A 16,788-nucleotide genomic window follows, 5' to 3' on the forward strand; every position below is an offset into this window, starting at 1 on the left:
CACCCCCCCATGCAGGGTATCGTTCGAAAGGTACACTCATTGGCTACATCGCTGACCAATCATGTTCGACATCAGCGGATGATTGGCAGTTCTGGAGAGTCTGGAGTCCGGGGTGGTCTAGTGATGTACCGATGTGAAAATTGTGGCCGATACCGATAACCGATATTAATATTGCTGTTCTGGCCGATACCGATATTTACCGATGACGATATCTCTGTATAGAAAACACTTTTTTATGATAATCAAATAAAGAGCTATTTTCCAAAACGCATTTTTTTTTTCTTATTTTCAGAAATTAAAGATATTTTGAAACTATCTAAGGCCAAAACATGTTAAAAAAAATATATATATATATTTTTTTTTATATCGGCCCTATCTTGATATCGGACCGATACCGATGTGTAAAAAAACGGCCATATCGGCCGATATTATATTATATCGGCGGCCGATATATCGTGCATCACTACGCAGGTCCAAAATGAATGTTTTGGGTGCATGTATTACCTCCCTACTTCCCATTTCCCCCACGTGGAATGCCCCTGGTTGGATAGATGACATGCTTGTGCTCTAGTGGCTGAATGTTATCTCTAGCACCTTTAAAACATTTATTTATTTATTTATATATATTTTTAAATCCTCTGTACCTGTGTGGCGATGATGGGCAGGGATGGGGAGCTGGGAGGCCTGCATACTGCGGCAAAGTGCGGCCATGGCCACCACTTTCCTACGGTGGTTGCAGAGTTTGGTCATGTCCTGCTCTGCCTTGCCCGGCGGCTGGCAGTGCTGCTCCACCTTCACACACACGCTAAAGTTGAACACCTGCAGGAGACGACCAGATAAAGAGGTTGTGTCACAAAAACTAAAAAAAAGGGACCATCAATGCATAGAATGGAAAGAAGAGAGAAACCCAGCAGGCGATCGGTAGGTGGTTGTAAATGGTTGCAACCTTGTCTGGATTCAGCCCCAGAATCACTTCTAGTACGACCTGCTATGGAGTTATTTTGCAGCTCGTGACTAAAGGCTCCCATTTCTTTTCTCACACATTGCTTTATACTACAGGGTTCCCACAGACATTGCATAAGATAGATAACGTGTGTCTTGTGTGTGTCTAACTGTGCGTGTCCACAACCAAGATAACTTGCATATTTCTCACTAGGACTGGACGATTAATCGAGTTTCAATTTAAATTATGATTTTGGCTTCTCATGATCATAAAAAAAACAAGATAAATCAAGATACAATGATCATCGTGCCATTGTGAATGCAGCACACCCTTCCTCGGCAGTGCTCTTCCTGAAGGCTGTACAAGCAGACATGTGCTGTAGCGTCAATGTTTTGTTGTTTCTTTTTACCTAAGGTTGATACCCAAGGGCCTGTGGTCACACTTCTAGACCCTTTTACCGTTTGTGAAGAAGAGTCTGGATGGAACCATGTGAGGTCCGACATGCTGCCTGTGCGGTTACCCCTGGTCATATTCTGTCCTCCAGAATAGGGCTGGGGGCGGGCGACTCATCAATTACAGAAATAGGTCGACTTGCATAATTATATAAATGTAATTATTATTATTATTGTTATTATTATAATGTCGGCGGGTCACAATGACATTGTTCGCACCATCTATTCGCACTATTATTGCGATGCTTCACTAAACCGCACAGCAGCCCATGATTGACAAGAGGAAAATTGTGCCCAGCTATCATCCCTGAATGGGTTCAGCTTGATGACATATTGGCCAAAAGTTTAGGATTTGTATTACATTAGCCTATATAGCAATAACTCTGAGCAGAATTGGTTGAAGGTCTTTTAGCGACAAGTCAGTCCCTTTCACGCTCCTGTGTCTGTCAGCTGCTGTGTCTCTCCATGCTCTTGAGCCGCTAAAAACATTAGCTTCTTAGCTAACTATCTAAAAAGCTAACTGTTGGGACATTGCTGCAATGATGCAAGGTAAAATAGACCTACCATTGTGGCTCTTCAACTACAACTTCTTCAGGAGCTACTATAGATACACTTTCACCTTGATTAGTCCAGTAAACGATGTGTACAGCAAAGGCAGCATGGCAAAATTAGTCTAGCATTATCACACACTAGGCCAGGGGTGGCCAACCAGTCAGAGACTAAGAGCCACAAAAATTACTGTGGTACCACAAAGAGCCACACCATATACCAGCGTTTCTCAACCTTTTTTTTTCAGTCACGGCACCCTTCATGTGTTTATAGGTCTCACCCTCTGGCCTCTGAAGTTGCTAATGTCTTTTTTATTTGGGCCTCATAGGGTTAAAAGTACCCTACGAGACCCACGGTTGCAAAATGACAAAATCACTTTTAGCCATTTAAAAAAAAAAATATGTAAATGTTTATTTAAAAAAAATTTAAGCACATGTATAGTCAATTGGTCCTGTTGTTCAGCCTCACAATGCTATTTGATAGTAAATGTGTGTATATGTCCCACCCTCGGGCCTCTGAAGTTGCTAATGTCCTTTTAATTTGGGCCTCACAGCCCAAGATATACAGTAAAAGTGTATATTTTCAGTATTACGTTTGTTTACCAATTATTTTAACTGTTATTAGTGAAATATAAGATTATAGAAATCTCAGGGCATTGAGTCGGAAACCGGCGCATATTGACAGGAGGAAGTGGCACAGCCAAAAGTGAGTGTAGTCTTTTGAAGGAAGAGACTCAGGGCTTTCGAATTTCGAAAAACTACCCTACCCAGCTCACACCAGCCCCTGTCAATCATCTGACTTCTGGATTTACTTTTTTATTTCTCTTATTTTTTGGGATTATCTCCCACAAACCTGAACGTTATTGCCATAAAACAGAACGCAGTTAGTTTCTCTACCTTTCTGTGAACGTCTTGCAAAAAACGGTGTTGCAATACGATGAAATATTGTGGAGAAATTTACAGTATAAAAAAGATGGCAGAATTCAGTACTGTATCTACAAAACCTTCTGTTTAATCATCTGCTTAGATTTTTCAGGTCTGGTCAATTTTAGCATGGTGTTATTCACAGTCAAAGATTTTTTAAATAGAATTGATATTCTCCTTTGGTTCATTACAATTTACTCAAGCCTAGTAACAGACACTGATCCATACATGTCCCTAGATTCAGATAGCAAGAACATGCAAATGGACCATTTAAAAAAAAACATTAAATGTTTATTCTACGTCCTTATGGAATGAGTGACATACAAAAAAAAAGTTTAAAAAAAAAAAGTTTAAAAAAATTTTAATTAAAAAAATTGGATGGAAGAGCCGCACATTGACAGGCAAAGAGTCAGCTATAGTGTTAACTTGTCACAATACCAAAATGATGACTTCGATACAATACTTGCCTAAAATATCTCAATACTAGGGGTGGGAATCACCAGAGGCCTCACGATACGATACTATCACGATACGATAGTATTGCGATACTAAATATATTGCGATGTGCCGAGTATTGCGATATTAATATTGCGATATATTACCTTTTTTCAACTGCAAAGTAAAACTTTGTCAACATGTTTTATCTAATAAAATAAAGTTCAGTCTGTTCATCTTACTTCAATCATTTTTATTGCAGCAAATGGTATTTTCTCAAGCAGACAGATGTCAACACTGTAATCTGTGTTGCATGTACCTGACAAACTGAACTAATAATAAATAAAAATTTAAAAATAAAATTTTTCTTTTTTTATAAATAAATAATTAAATATCGATACTTGGCGTCCCTGTATCAATACAGTATCGCCACGCAAAGTATCGCGATACTACCAAGTATCGATATTTTCCCCCACCACTACTCAATACAGATACTGAAATGATACCACAGCAAAAACATAAAACATCGGGAAAGGTAATGGAATAATATATTAGATGACATAAATAATTAAACAACTATAACTACACCTTTAAAACGAATAGTCGACACAGAAAGTACTATTCGGTTCAACTATTTTGATCAAATCGCCAGTTAAATGTGTGAAAACAGCTGTAGCTATATTTTGATTTGCACATTGTAAAACGCTGCTGGCTCTCCAACTCTCAGGGTCATAGTACTCACTATGGCTGCAACGATTAGTCGACATAATCGACAATGTCGATTATAAAAAATTGTCGATGAGGAATTGTTGCGTCGATTAGTCATGAACACTTTCTTCGCCAGGCTTATGTACATCATTATACCATCCTCTGCCAGCAGGGGTGTAGCTCCAGATTCTGGGCCCCATGAAATAATGTATTTGTAGGCCCCCATTGAATGCGAGCGCGCATAAGCGCGCGAGCGGAATTTTTTTGGCCCATTTTTTTATTGATGAAAACACATAATATGGTTTTTACCTATACATTCGGATCAGCAGTTCAGCACCTGCACTGTTGGTGGGTGAGCCTAGTAAAGGATGTCGCATTGCGTTCATCTTCAATGAATGGACCAATGCAATAGTCTACCAAAGCCCCCCTCTCTCTCTATATATCTCACACACACACACACACACTTCAGAAACAAACATAGTATCAATGAGAGCATCAATAATACACCTGAGTGATGTCTAGTATTTATTTTTATTTTTTGGGGGGGCCCCCCCCAGTGCTGGGCCCTTGGAATCATCCTAAGCTACCCCCCCCCCCCCAGCTACGCCCCTGTCTGCCAGCTCTATTTGTCTATGGAGAAGTTCTCCTTCTTTGCAGGGCTATAACTTTTTAAATTGTATTGCTAAATTGACATTACTATGGCCCATTCAACATCAAGTATCTATTGTTCAGGGTGTAGCAACGTAACACTTTTTCATTCACATATTCATACTAAAATACGGTCTAAAGTATAAGTATGTTTTTATCGTTTTCTGCAGCTTTCTGCAGAACGTGATTTATAGCCCTAAATGCATTATATTGATGATTGTATACAGTTTGATAGCGATCGGCGCGAGAATTTTTTTTTCAAATGGACGTGCTTCTAGAAGTTACTACTTATCATCTGATGTTGACCGGATGGGGGGGGGGGGGGGGGGTCGTTTATAATTCCGTGGCCAACGTTAGATGATTCATCTAGTGTGGGTGATATGATCATTAGAGCAGTTTGTATCGAACACGTTAAAAAAAAACGCTGAAACTCACCGTAGCTTCCTCGTAGCGTTGGGCGATGAGCGTGGAGCAGAAATATTCCTATTATGGGATGTTGAAATATGCGATCCATCTCCAGGTTGTATAATAGTATATACGTCCAAATCATGTTGTTTATCGAGTTATTGGTAACGGATTGCTATCCATTGTGTCTAGCTCGAGTCCCGGGACTATTAGTGAGTGATCGGACCGAATTGGAATGAGCACCAGCTTCCGTTTCCGGTTTGGGCGATCCGCCGATCGGCCACCAGATGGCGCTCTTGAACCGTTGGAGAGTTGAGAGGGGATCAACAGAAATATGATTGTGATCACAGATTTTTGAAATATTGATATCAATGACGTGTTACGGCGTCATTGGCAGAATTGAGCATGGCGGGGAATGACAAGTTTAGGCGTCCTTGGCAGAGAAAGTGTTAAAAAAAATAAAAAAAATATAATTCTTTTTTATTTATTTTTTTTGTGCACTACCTATCTTTGTGAAAGTGGCTTCTCAGCTCTGGTCCAGCCAGCTGAAGACTTCTTAGCTTAACATAACAGACCGACAGTAAGTTTGGGGGAACTAATGGGATAACTGGGGATGTTGTTTGGTCCTGACAAGAGCAAAGCAACTCTGAGGTCATGCTCAATGTCCAATCTGTTCCTCTGCTCCATCTTCAGCTGGACCAGAGCTGAGAAGCCACTTTCACAAAGATAGGTAGTGCAAAAAATTATAAAAAAATTATATATATATATATTTTTTTAATATAATTGTTTTTCGATTAGTCAACTAATCGAAAAAATAAGACAGATTAGTCGACTACCAAAATAGTCATTAGTTGCAGCCCTAGTACTCGCCACTCCCTTCTGTTAGCTACATTGGTTTGTTGTTAGTAACATGCTAGTCCACTATGACAATATGAGTATCCACGCTCAACGTTAGGAGCAGCCTGACTAGCTGTGCGCTACCATTGGGAATACCTGCAGCTAACAGCCACACATCATATTATTGGCAGTAGCCACGCTTCTCAATCTCGCTTGGTGTGTGTTCAGCTGACACTGTTGGTGCGCTCACACACTGAAAATACAGCATTGAGCTATTATTCTACAAGTATCGATACTAATACAATTTAGTATTAGACAGTTTTTAACAGCTGCGTATCGCAATACATTTCTAGTATCGGTGTATCGTGCAACACACTAGGGACATTCGCTATTGGTAGGTCAGTCCTTTGGGTCCCGCTTGCTATGGCTGTACCGAATGCTTCGAAGCTTCGATCATAATGTTGACATTCGAATTCTCAATCAACATTCACATTTTTTATTTTTAATACAAATAAAAAATAAATATTTTTTTTGTGTGTCTATTCAATCTGTTTAAACCAATGGGAGTTTTCTTCACAGTTGCAGTTAAAGATTAGGCTACACTAATATTATAATATAAGACGTCACCATCACTTTCATACCAACCGTGCCCTTATTAGATTATTTATGTTGACAAAACTGATGAGTTATATTCAAAGAAAGTTGATTTAATAAAAGAAAAATACTAATTATATCAGATTAATCACTTTATTCAAATTGAGGATTTAGTTTAAGTAATTATTATATTTTTAAGTACTTTTCTTTTTAATTTTTTTTATAGACATTTGAAGCTTCGTTCGAATACTTCAATAGAAGCTTTGAATGTTAAAAAATTACATTCTGTACAGCCCTACCGCTTGCTTTACCTTATGGACGACCAGCGGACACTCCAGCCCACATTTGCAGGTGCCGTCAGTCAACAGGTAGGTCTTCACCTCGTCCAGAGAGGACAGGGCAGTTCCACTGGGACTACAGGAAGATAAGAGGGACAAAAGAGGCCGGTGAGTTCAAAGTAAGTAAATCAAAAATATACAAGTACACATAAGAGTCCTAAACAGTAGCGCTGCAATGTTTTGACAAGTTTCACTGACAATTAACCTAAAGTTTGTAACTGACGAACCTGACAAAAGAAATAGAAGGACTTAACTAACATTTTGGTCCATCCGGGTAATATATACTTCCGAGTATATAAACAGATCCTAGAACGATGATCTCATAGATAATTTTCTATTACAAATTGTACAAAGTATGTTTACAATTGTCAGTAATCGAGAGACACTCCCTCAGAGCAATCATTGACCCACGTCCCACACCTGTGCACACACATCATATCGACATAACATATATACGATTATTATTATAAGATACTCCGTAGGGTCTTCGGATTAAGAAGCTTTTCAGAATTATTTCCCTTTGTGATGTTGAGCATACATTTGCATTATATTAGCTTTAATTCATAAATTAGCTGTACTTTTTGGAGCCAGGAACACTGCTTACATAATGTACCGTCCCAGTTTGTGTTTTACACTTGGGTATGGGGTAGCCAGGGAGGGAAGGAATACATAAATAATTTAGATTTAGACTAATTACTATGAAAAGAAAAAGACCCACAGATTCAAGGAAGTTATGTAAGTTATATAAAAATATACATAATATCTCTCCTTTAACATCCTGACTAAAAACAAGTAATCCTTTCTCCCTCACCAGTCACTATAAACAGTCATCATTCCAGGAAACATCCACATCAAAGCCTACAAGGAAAACATTCTCACACACATCATCCTGTCTCCGCCACACAAGGAACACAAGAAGAAACCAGTAGCCTACTTCAACTATTTGAGTAAATGTAAATGTCCTTATTTGACCAATGTGAATTTTGCTGAACGACAAAGAAAAGCAAGTCCATTCATGAGTGAGAACTCAGCTGCACTGGGCAGTTTTGAGAAGAAAGATGACCTCTACAATAAGATGTTACAAATGCTTGAATATTGTTTATGATCTAGAGGCAAATCCCCAAATATCACCCTTTGAAACAAAGTGAACAAACGTTGCTCTTAGAGGATGCTTATTTGAAACAAAGTGAACCAACTCTTAGAGAAAGCTTATTTGAAACAAAGTGAACCAACGTTGCTCTTAGAGGATGCTTCTTTGAAACAAAGTGAACCAACGTTGCTCTTAGAGGATGCTTCTTTGAAACAAAGTGAACCAACGTTGCTCTTAGAGGATGCTTCTTTGTATGGTAAAGGAGGTGGGAAGGTAGGAGCAGCACTACAGACAAAAATATTATTTCTAGTTTGAAACAGTGCTCCAAGGATCCAGTTTTTCTCTTGTAACACAGTATGCATTCAATACTAAAGATATATTGTACTTTATTTAGACTTTTAGACATTATGGAATGAAGCATTTCACCGTAATTAAAGTACATGTATTTTATTGTGATAATTAATAAACAAACTTGAACTTGAACAAACTATGGGAAATTCTCTTATCGTCTTCTCCAGAGTCAGAAAAGAACAAGATAGATACCAATTTCCTCTCTGCGTTCAGTAGAAAGCTATCCAGCTGCAAGCTAGCCTAGCTAGTACAGATGTGTACATATGAATGGAAGTGGATACGGATCAAACTCCAGGAGGGGTGTTTTTGGCCAACAGCTAGTCTAGCTGATCCGTATCCGCTTCCATTCAGATATAATAATGTTTGCATGTTGCACGGGTGTGTTTGATTTGTCTGTAAACAAGACCGAAAAATAAACTTCATTCATTCACGTTCCTTTAAATTGGTTTCGGTATGCTTAATGCCTTTACAGACATATTTCACTACAGTAAAACCAGATTTTTTTCTTTCTTTTTTTTTTTTACCTCACATAAGCTCTAAATCAATAGTGAACGAAATACTTTTCTTTTTGAGAGTATTAAAAAATAATTTAAAAAGAAGAGGAACAAAGTCTGGTGTTTTTTCCCCACTTGTAATTGTGGATAAACACAGCATGAAAGCAACTGGTGTTGCATGCACACTCCAGGTCACACAGACTGCTAACAAAACCACAAAGGGTTAAGTAAAATTGTTGTCCTACACAGGTCAGTGGATCCAGCAGAAATGTATGCACTGACTGTACTAGTAAAGATAGAAACATCCACCAAATGGAAAATGTTACAGGATAGTTCCTGCTATGATTTGGCATCATACCGATACGATTCCAAAGAAGATCCTGTCAATTGGACCACTATTGAGTCAGACATGATTTTAGGCACTTTGCTTGGCTGTAGCTCTTCCCAGCTCCAACTCACTTCATATGAGCAACCATGCAACAGTCATTTAAACCCAATTCACTTCATATGAGCAACCGTGCAACAGTCATTTAAACCCAATTCACTTCATAGGAGCAACCGTGCAACAGTCATTTAAACCCAATTCACTTCATAGGAGCAACCGTGCAACAGTCATTTAAACCCAATTCACTTCATAGGAGCAACCATGCAACAGTCATTTAAACCCAATTCACTTCATAGGAGCAACCGTGAAACAGTCACTTAACCCCAATTTACTTCATAAGGGCAACCATGCAACAGTCATTTAACCCCAATTTACTTCATAAGGGCAACCGTGCAACAGTCATTTAACCCCAATTTACTTCATAAGGGCAACAGTGCAACAGTCATTTAACCCCAATTTACTTCATAGGGGCAACCGTGCAACAGTCATTTAACCCCAATTTACTTCATAAGGGCAACCGTGCAGTGCAACAGTCACTTAACCCCAATTTACTTCATAAGGGCAACAGTCACTTAACCCCAATTTACTTCATGAGGGCAACCGTGCAACAGTCACTTAACCCCAATTTACTACATACATAGGGGCAACCGTGCAACAGTCACTTTAAATTAAGCTGCTTACCTGATAAACCACCGGGTACAATTTTGAGTTGTGATGACGGACAAAACAACATCCTGTTTCCATGACAGTTAATACTCTACAACATGCTCCACTATCCTCATTTACAGTGATGACAAGCTAAAGCTACAGTTTATCAGCATATATAAGACATATAGGCACAACTAATAAGAATAAACAATAAAAATCAGCTAAGACAGTTTCAAGTCGACACAGTGCTCGGAGATCATTCTTTTAAATGCAGCAAAAAAAGGAAGAACCTTCAGCTTCAGAGACAGTCGGAGGGCATTCCAGGTGTTGGAAGTAACAAAAGAAAAGGCTGTTTTTCCTAGTTCAGAGCAAACTCGAGGAACCCTAAGAACCGGCCAGTCATTGAACGTGTAGAATAGGTTCCAAGATTCCATTCTAACAGTGTTGTGATGCAAGGGATACGTTTACCAATAAGGGCTTTAAAGATAAATAAATACCAATGAACACTGATCTCTTCACACACAAGCACACATGAACACACACACAACACACATTCTGCACTCACACACAAATGCACCACAGGTCACTTTAAACACATAAGAAAAGGACACTTTAAAGGAAGGGGGGGGGGGGCACTTTAAGAAATAATTTGTTATGATTATTGCATAGTATAGTTAGTTAACAGCAAGTATAGCATAGGGACATGGAAGTAAAACTGTATATTGTATAGTAGTGTACCTAGGACCCAGTGCCTTTAAGTCGTAGCTCAACATTGTATTGCAATTATCTCAGGATTTATAAACATGTCTATTGTGTCATGTCTATTTTAGGTCTACTTTATCATCTTCTACTTATTTTATTTACCATTGTATTCTTGCACAATCGAAGCGAGCATGGCCAACCGCATTTCACTGTATGCCGTGGTATGCATGTGATAAATAAACCTCTTGCATCTTGATGCAACCCAGTTTGGTTGCATTATTTCCCACCCAGCTTACCTGACATACACCACCTGGCCGTCCTCCGCTGTCCTCTGCCAGCCGATGGGGACGTGCACAGCCGTAGTGTGGACCCCGCCCTTGTCCCCACTGCCACTCTCACTGCCGCCCATCATTTTGTAGCTGCTGCCTTCCAGCACCTTGGAAGCACAAACACGTTCAAATCAAATGGTAAATGGTAAATGGACTGCATTTATATAGCAGCTTTTATCCAAAGCGCTTTACAACTTGTGCTCCACATTCACCCATTCAGTCACACACCGACCATGCAAGGTGCCAAAGCTGCTCATCGAGAGCAGTTAGGGGTTAAGTGTCTCGCTCGAGGACACTTTGACACGCTGCCGGGAGGAACCGGAATCAAACCGGGAACCTTTCCGATTACCAGATGACGACTCTACCCGGTGAGCCACCGTCATCACACTAAAAGAAGTACATGACACTTGGTAGAAAAACAATGAAAGAAAATATCACAACCATTGGGAATCAAAACGCAGCGTCATCACTACAAAATCTTTCAAATGATAAAAGATGTCAATACAGATTTGTATGTTCGTCGGTGTAGACATATGCATGGGTGGGTGCAGATGTGGTTTGTTGTGCATGATTGTTAAGTTAAAAAGGATACATTTTGAGGATGTTTATGTTTTGATAAATGTGGGTGCTGCTCAATGTACACATGAACTACATCCCTCATACTAGGGCTGGAAGGTATGCTGAATATGAAGGTATTCAATCTTCTACAGATTGAAAATCTATTTCTTGTGTGCGATTTCTTGCTTTGAGACTTATTAAACTAACCGTCTACCTCGGGTCAAAGGGGAAAAGTAACTCAAAACAGAAATCTGGAATCAAATCTAAGCATGTATTGAATTTGAGAGAATTGATCATGAATAGAGAATAGATTGATTATCTGATCGTGAGATTCCTGAATCGCAAAAGATGTGGACTTTTACTCACACTGAGGTTTCCCTCATTTACAGCAATGGCAAGCTTACAAATCAAGCATCGTCCACAAAAAAATATATGGATATGATGTTTTGATCATATCGCCCCAGATCTACCTACAAATCCCAAGCCTGGCAAAACTCCACATTCAGGCCCACAATCTTTAGAAGAAGAAGCAGTCTTTATTTGTCATGCATTTTAACACACACACATGCGATGGGCGACCCACAGGAACACATGCACTGAGTCGCTGAATGAAATGTTCTCTGAACTTCCCATCGTCCTTCCCCCCAAAGAGCAGCCGGGAGCAGGCAAGGGCTGCAGCGTACGCCGCACCCGGGGACCAATCCAAGTGCTCCTGTCCGTCTACTCTTCATCAGGGACGTGACAGCATTAGCGATCTGTTGTGCATGTTTTTCCATTGGGTTTATCTTATCGGGAGGGGAAAACCCTTGCGAGCACGGGGAGAACATGCAAACTCCACACAGAAAGGCCCGGGAGATACCACATCTGGGTAACTGGCAACACGGCAACCTGGTCCCCAAGCGGGAATCGAACCCAGGACCTTCTAGCTGTGAGGCGACAGTCGATTCTCACTTCATTGCAATTACTTGGGCGATTCGATTCTAAGACTGCTATAAAACTTTGTGTTACACACGTCTTGTTTATTGTTGAAGACTTGAAGTCTTTCTGCTTGGCCATCTGTAGGATTTCGTGAGACTAACGGTGTACAGTTCTAAGGCTGTGAGAAAGTTGAAATCACGTCACAAGACTGAAACATTAAACAAAAGCAATTTTGGGGCGGGATTTGTGTATGTTTTAAGTGCTGAGTTGGGCAGACAGTCATGAACATGAAAACGCAGACCTTGCGAGCGAACAACACATTATGGACTAGAAAGCACTTCTCTTTTGGGGTAAATCAAATCAAATCAAATTTATTTATAAGGCCCGACAACACACGTTAATGTCCCCATGGGCCGTACAGGTCTTCTTTAAACAAGTCAAGAAGAAAACATAACAATAAGTCAAGAACAGAACAAGAACACCATAAGGTCCAAAAAATTTAAGATAAATGCAAATAAAAATGTGGTATGTTGTGAGCTGGAGATAATTTAAATAGTTTAAGTGCCTTTCTCAAACATTACATGGTATTCGTTTTCAATACCAATCTTGCAGCAGATTCACTTTTAACAGTATAATCTAATAAAATCTATATATATATATTTTTTTTTATAAACACTAACCTTCTTACTGTCCTATACTACCATGCACTCCTACTGTACTAAATTATGTCCTATGTCTATGCACTCAATACTGCAGCACCCAAGTTTCAGCACTGTTTGATGATCATTTGGTACTCAGCTGAAAGAGTTGTACCCTTCCTGCTGACTTGTCGTATAGAACATGTAAGTCGCTTTGGATAAAAGCATCAGCTAAATGACTAAATGTCAAATGTAAAAGTAGTCTGTGGTTGTAAAGTCTCATGACTGATTATCCTAGAGGTCACAATAGGTCACTTTATACAGTGAGGTCAAGTTTCAAATAATTTTGTTTCACTACAATGAAATGGCTACTATGGGGACACATGAATACAACTGGGCTAATTGGATCCAGAAGAGACTCAGCTTTCCAGTCATACCCAATTTATGCAATTCCAAGACTGTTCATGGACCCCAGTATGCAGAGATATTCAAATATGTTATTTTTAGAATAGACAAAAACAACACATTTATACTACATGCAAAAACTGCATGATATTTGCTCCAAAACTGCATGGGATTAGCATAAAGTGGGCATGTCATATACTGTATCTTGGGGTGAGAGGTTAAGAGATCCCTTTGAAAATAGCCATGGCTATTTTCCCCTCGCCAAGATGTAGCCTGACATACTAGCATGGCATGGTTGGTATGGATTCCTAAGGTTGTCTAGTTTCATATGATCCCATTCCCAGTATCTTCACTCTGAAAGACAGTCACGGCGGCTGGGGGTGCAAACGTCTCTTAGGGTTAATCCCATGGGGACATTGATCTCTGCATTTTACCCATTCTTAGTAACAGTGGGCAGTCACAGACATGCGCCAGGGGACCAATATCAGGTCCAGCTGTAATGCCAGTACCTTGTTCAAGAGCAATGGCAGGAGTATGGCCCCAGCATGCATGTGTTTTGTGTGGGCGGAACCAGAGTACCCGGAGGAAACCCATGCAAAACGGGGGGAGCATGCAAACTCCAAAAAGCCCCATCAGGTATGAGCCCAAGACCTGCTGTGCAGTACTGTGAGGCAACAGTGTGAAAAACAGGCCCATTTCTGAGAGGCACTGGTCTATATATCAAGCATACCACCAAAGTTAAACCCCCAGAAAGAATAAAAAAAAAAAAAAAAAAACTCTACAATACAAAGAGAATTTCTCCCTACCTTGTCATCTTTGGGAAGCCAGGATGTGTTTTGGCTAGGGTATGCACTGTCCGACGAACATGCTGTTGGTTCAGAAGCACGCAGACTGCCAGAAAACACCTGACTGGATGCCCTGCGAGGGCTGCTGCTCTGTCCTCCCCTCTGTAGAATGCCCCCAGCTATACGAAGCTGATCTCGATTCAGGAGACAACTCCTGTGGAAAACTCTTCAGTTCATAGCAGAACAGGAGCCGGGGGCGAATGAAGTCTGGGGAGAGAGAGAGAGATTGAGAGGAGTTGGTGAGCTTTATTCTCAAGTGTCTCCCACACAACATGGGTTTATGTGACAACTTACCAAAATATTACAGGAGGACCACCACAAATAGATTTCCAAAACGGACTCAATAGCATATTAACAATCATGTGTATTGCCTTTGATTGATTGAAAACTTTATTAACAGATTGCAGAATGGGTACAGTACAGTACAGCTCAATACATACAATTGTTAAGGGGATGCATGCAGACCAGAGAAAGACTTTCGTCTTGTTTACATCAGGGTCCCCCATTTTCAATTCATCAGGACATATATGACACACACGACAAACAGATAGACAGTACTGCTAACATCTATACATTTATGACATACCAGATTTGCAAATGCAGTACAGTTTGTGATACAAAAAGAGTCCAGAAAAGAGAGTATACACATTTGACTTATTCTTGTCCAGATAAGCAAGTCATCATCATCATAACCTACGGAACCACTACGGAAAAACGTTGTATTCTAACTCATAACGTTGCTATAATATTGCACACAGGCATAAAGTAAGGTTAGCAGAAGGAAAGGACACGCTGTGCAGCAGTGTGTGACTCAACCCGAGTGGGAGGAGATGGTGATGGTGCGTAAAGGATGGGCCATCAATTGGATTCATCAGCTGAATGCCGAGTAACATGATGGGTTTATGTCCCAGTTTCCAAGTGTTTAGCTTTTGCTAATAAAGGGAAGAGAAGTGCTAATGGGCATGGAGCCATCATCATACGTGGTAGATCTATAGCCAGCAGGCTAACTAACCCGACACAGCTAGTAGCAACTATAGCTAGCTAAGCCACTTTGTGTGTAATGTTGTCGTGACAGCTGTCAGGCGCACAAAACAAAACGCTCAAATGCAACAACTCTTTGCACGCCACAGTTAAAAAGCAGGGGGACGGTGCACAACAACAACGCATCGTAACATTATTAGATCATACTGTTCAAAGTGAATCCGCTGCAAGATTGGTTCTGTGCATCAAAGCTCTGTCCGTTTGTTGCGAAGTTTAGTTCAGAGCAGCCGCTCTCCTCTCCTCCAGCAGAGCAGCGCGTCGCGGGAGAATCTGTGTTAGTTAGCCGCCAGCTAGCTGTAGCTGTACACTGTAGCTGCTGGTCCTGGAGGTGTCGTTACATCACCACCAACCTTATGGTTATGCAATCATTCAAATGGGGATATTTTGCGACCATCAAAACAACTCCCCCGTCCCCGTCTATATGCGCGACGTCTGCCCGTCCGGGTTAACAACAAAAACAAAGGGCAATAACGCTTCGTTTTCACTGCGCCGCCTCTGATCTGGTGGCTAAAGCGTTAGCTCGCGAGCTAAGCTAGGCTAACTAGCTAGTGGAGTGAGATTTACTTGATTCTGGAGTGTCCCAAGAAGACTCACAAGGATGTCCCCCCGGGAGCCCGTTGGCGAGATTATTTATCCAACCCGCTCCGTTGACGTGTATTCTATCAAACAGTCGTGTATTTTAGACACACGCCCGACTACCATATCGATCCATTATTAATCCCCGAATTCACTGAGTTAGCCAGTGTTTTTTTTTTTTCTTGCAGATTCCGTGCAAAAAAAATAATGGAGTTTTTTCTATCCGGGCATGCGCAGTGGGCGGCGAGAGGAGTGTTGTACCCGACATGCACCGGGACCTGCTTTGTAGTGTTCCAGACATCAGAGCTGCTGGATGATAAAGGGCAGGATCATAATGAAGAACAATAATGGGCCCAAACCAGATGTCTTGTTTCAGTGTCTCACAGCATAATAATGGGCGTGTGGGCCGCCGAACTGCAATTGTTTGTGCAAATGAGAAGCCCCAAATGCTCACAAAGAAGTTAGTTTGTTTTGTGCACGATTTGCGATTGGATTTAAAATGTTTCAACTCACACATATGCTGAGGCTGCAAGAGGAGACATTTGAATCAAAATGGGAAAAGTGGGAGGAATAATAGGAAGAAAAGGAACGACATCACAGAAGAATGAAAAGGAAACAAGAAAATAAATGGAAATGTAAATAAACAATGTAAATATAGAATGGACCGAAGGACCCATGTCACCCTTTTTCTTTTCTCATTTTTGTCTATTTTGTTTTTTATTTTTATTTATTTTTGATATTATGTCTTTATAGTTTTGTATGTTGAAATGTATTGTCTATGTTGTTAAAAAAAATATTATTTAAATTATTTAAAAAAAAAATTAAACTGTCATATTCTATACTGCTCTGCTTATAGGTTTGTATTCTCTTTCTCAATACATTGCTTGTTCAAAATACTACCCCCCGTCATTCTCAATAAAATAGTCAATGTAAATACTATTTTTCTTTTATATATAAAAAAGAAAAAGGTCTGCAT

The 16,788-nt window shown here is 40.2% G+C and overlaps 1 protein-coding gene across 2 annotated transcripts in view; it reads right to left on the reverse strand.

Moving 5' to 3' along the window:
- Positions 1-15,965, reverse strand: part of mbd6 (methyl-CpG binding domain protein 6) — a 43,847-nt gene extending 27,882 nt beyond the window's left edge. Inside the window, exons 1-5 of one of the 2 annotated variants that reach the window (XM_084333785.1) lie at positions 15,801-15,965; positions 14,157-14,402; positions 10,799-10,938; positions 6,806-6,908; positions 645-819 (exon numbers count right to left, since the gene is read on the reverse strand). In XM_084333785.1, the coding sequence (XP_084189911.1) occupies positions 645-819; positions 6,806-6,908; positions 10,799-10,914 (394 nt within the window). In that variant the 5' untranslated portion in view covers positions 10,915-10,938; positions 14,157-14,402; positions 15,801-15,965. The remainder of the gene's footprint in view (positions 1-644; positions 820-6,805; positions 6,909-10,798; positions 10,939-14,156; positions 14,403-15,800) is intronic. The other variant, XM_084333786.1, reaches the window with a different exon arrangement.
- Between the last annotated feature and the right edge of the window lie 823 nt (positions 15,966-16,788).

The sequence above is a fragment of the Notolepis coatsorum genome (genome assembly GCF_963971535.1).
Source record: "Notolepis coatsorum genome assembly, chromosome: 17".
Taxonomy (NCBI): Eukaryota; Metazoa; Chordata; class Actinopteri; order Aulopiformes; family Paralepididae; genus Notolepis; species Notolepis coatsorum.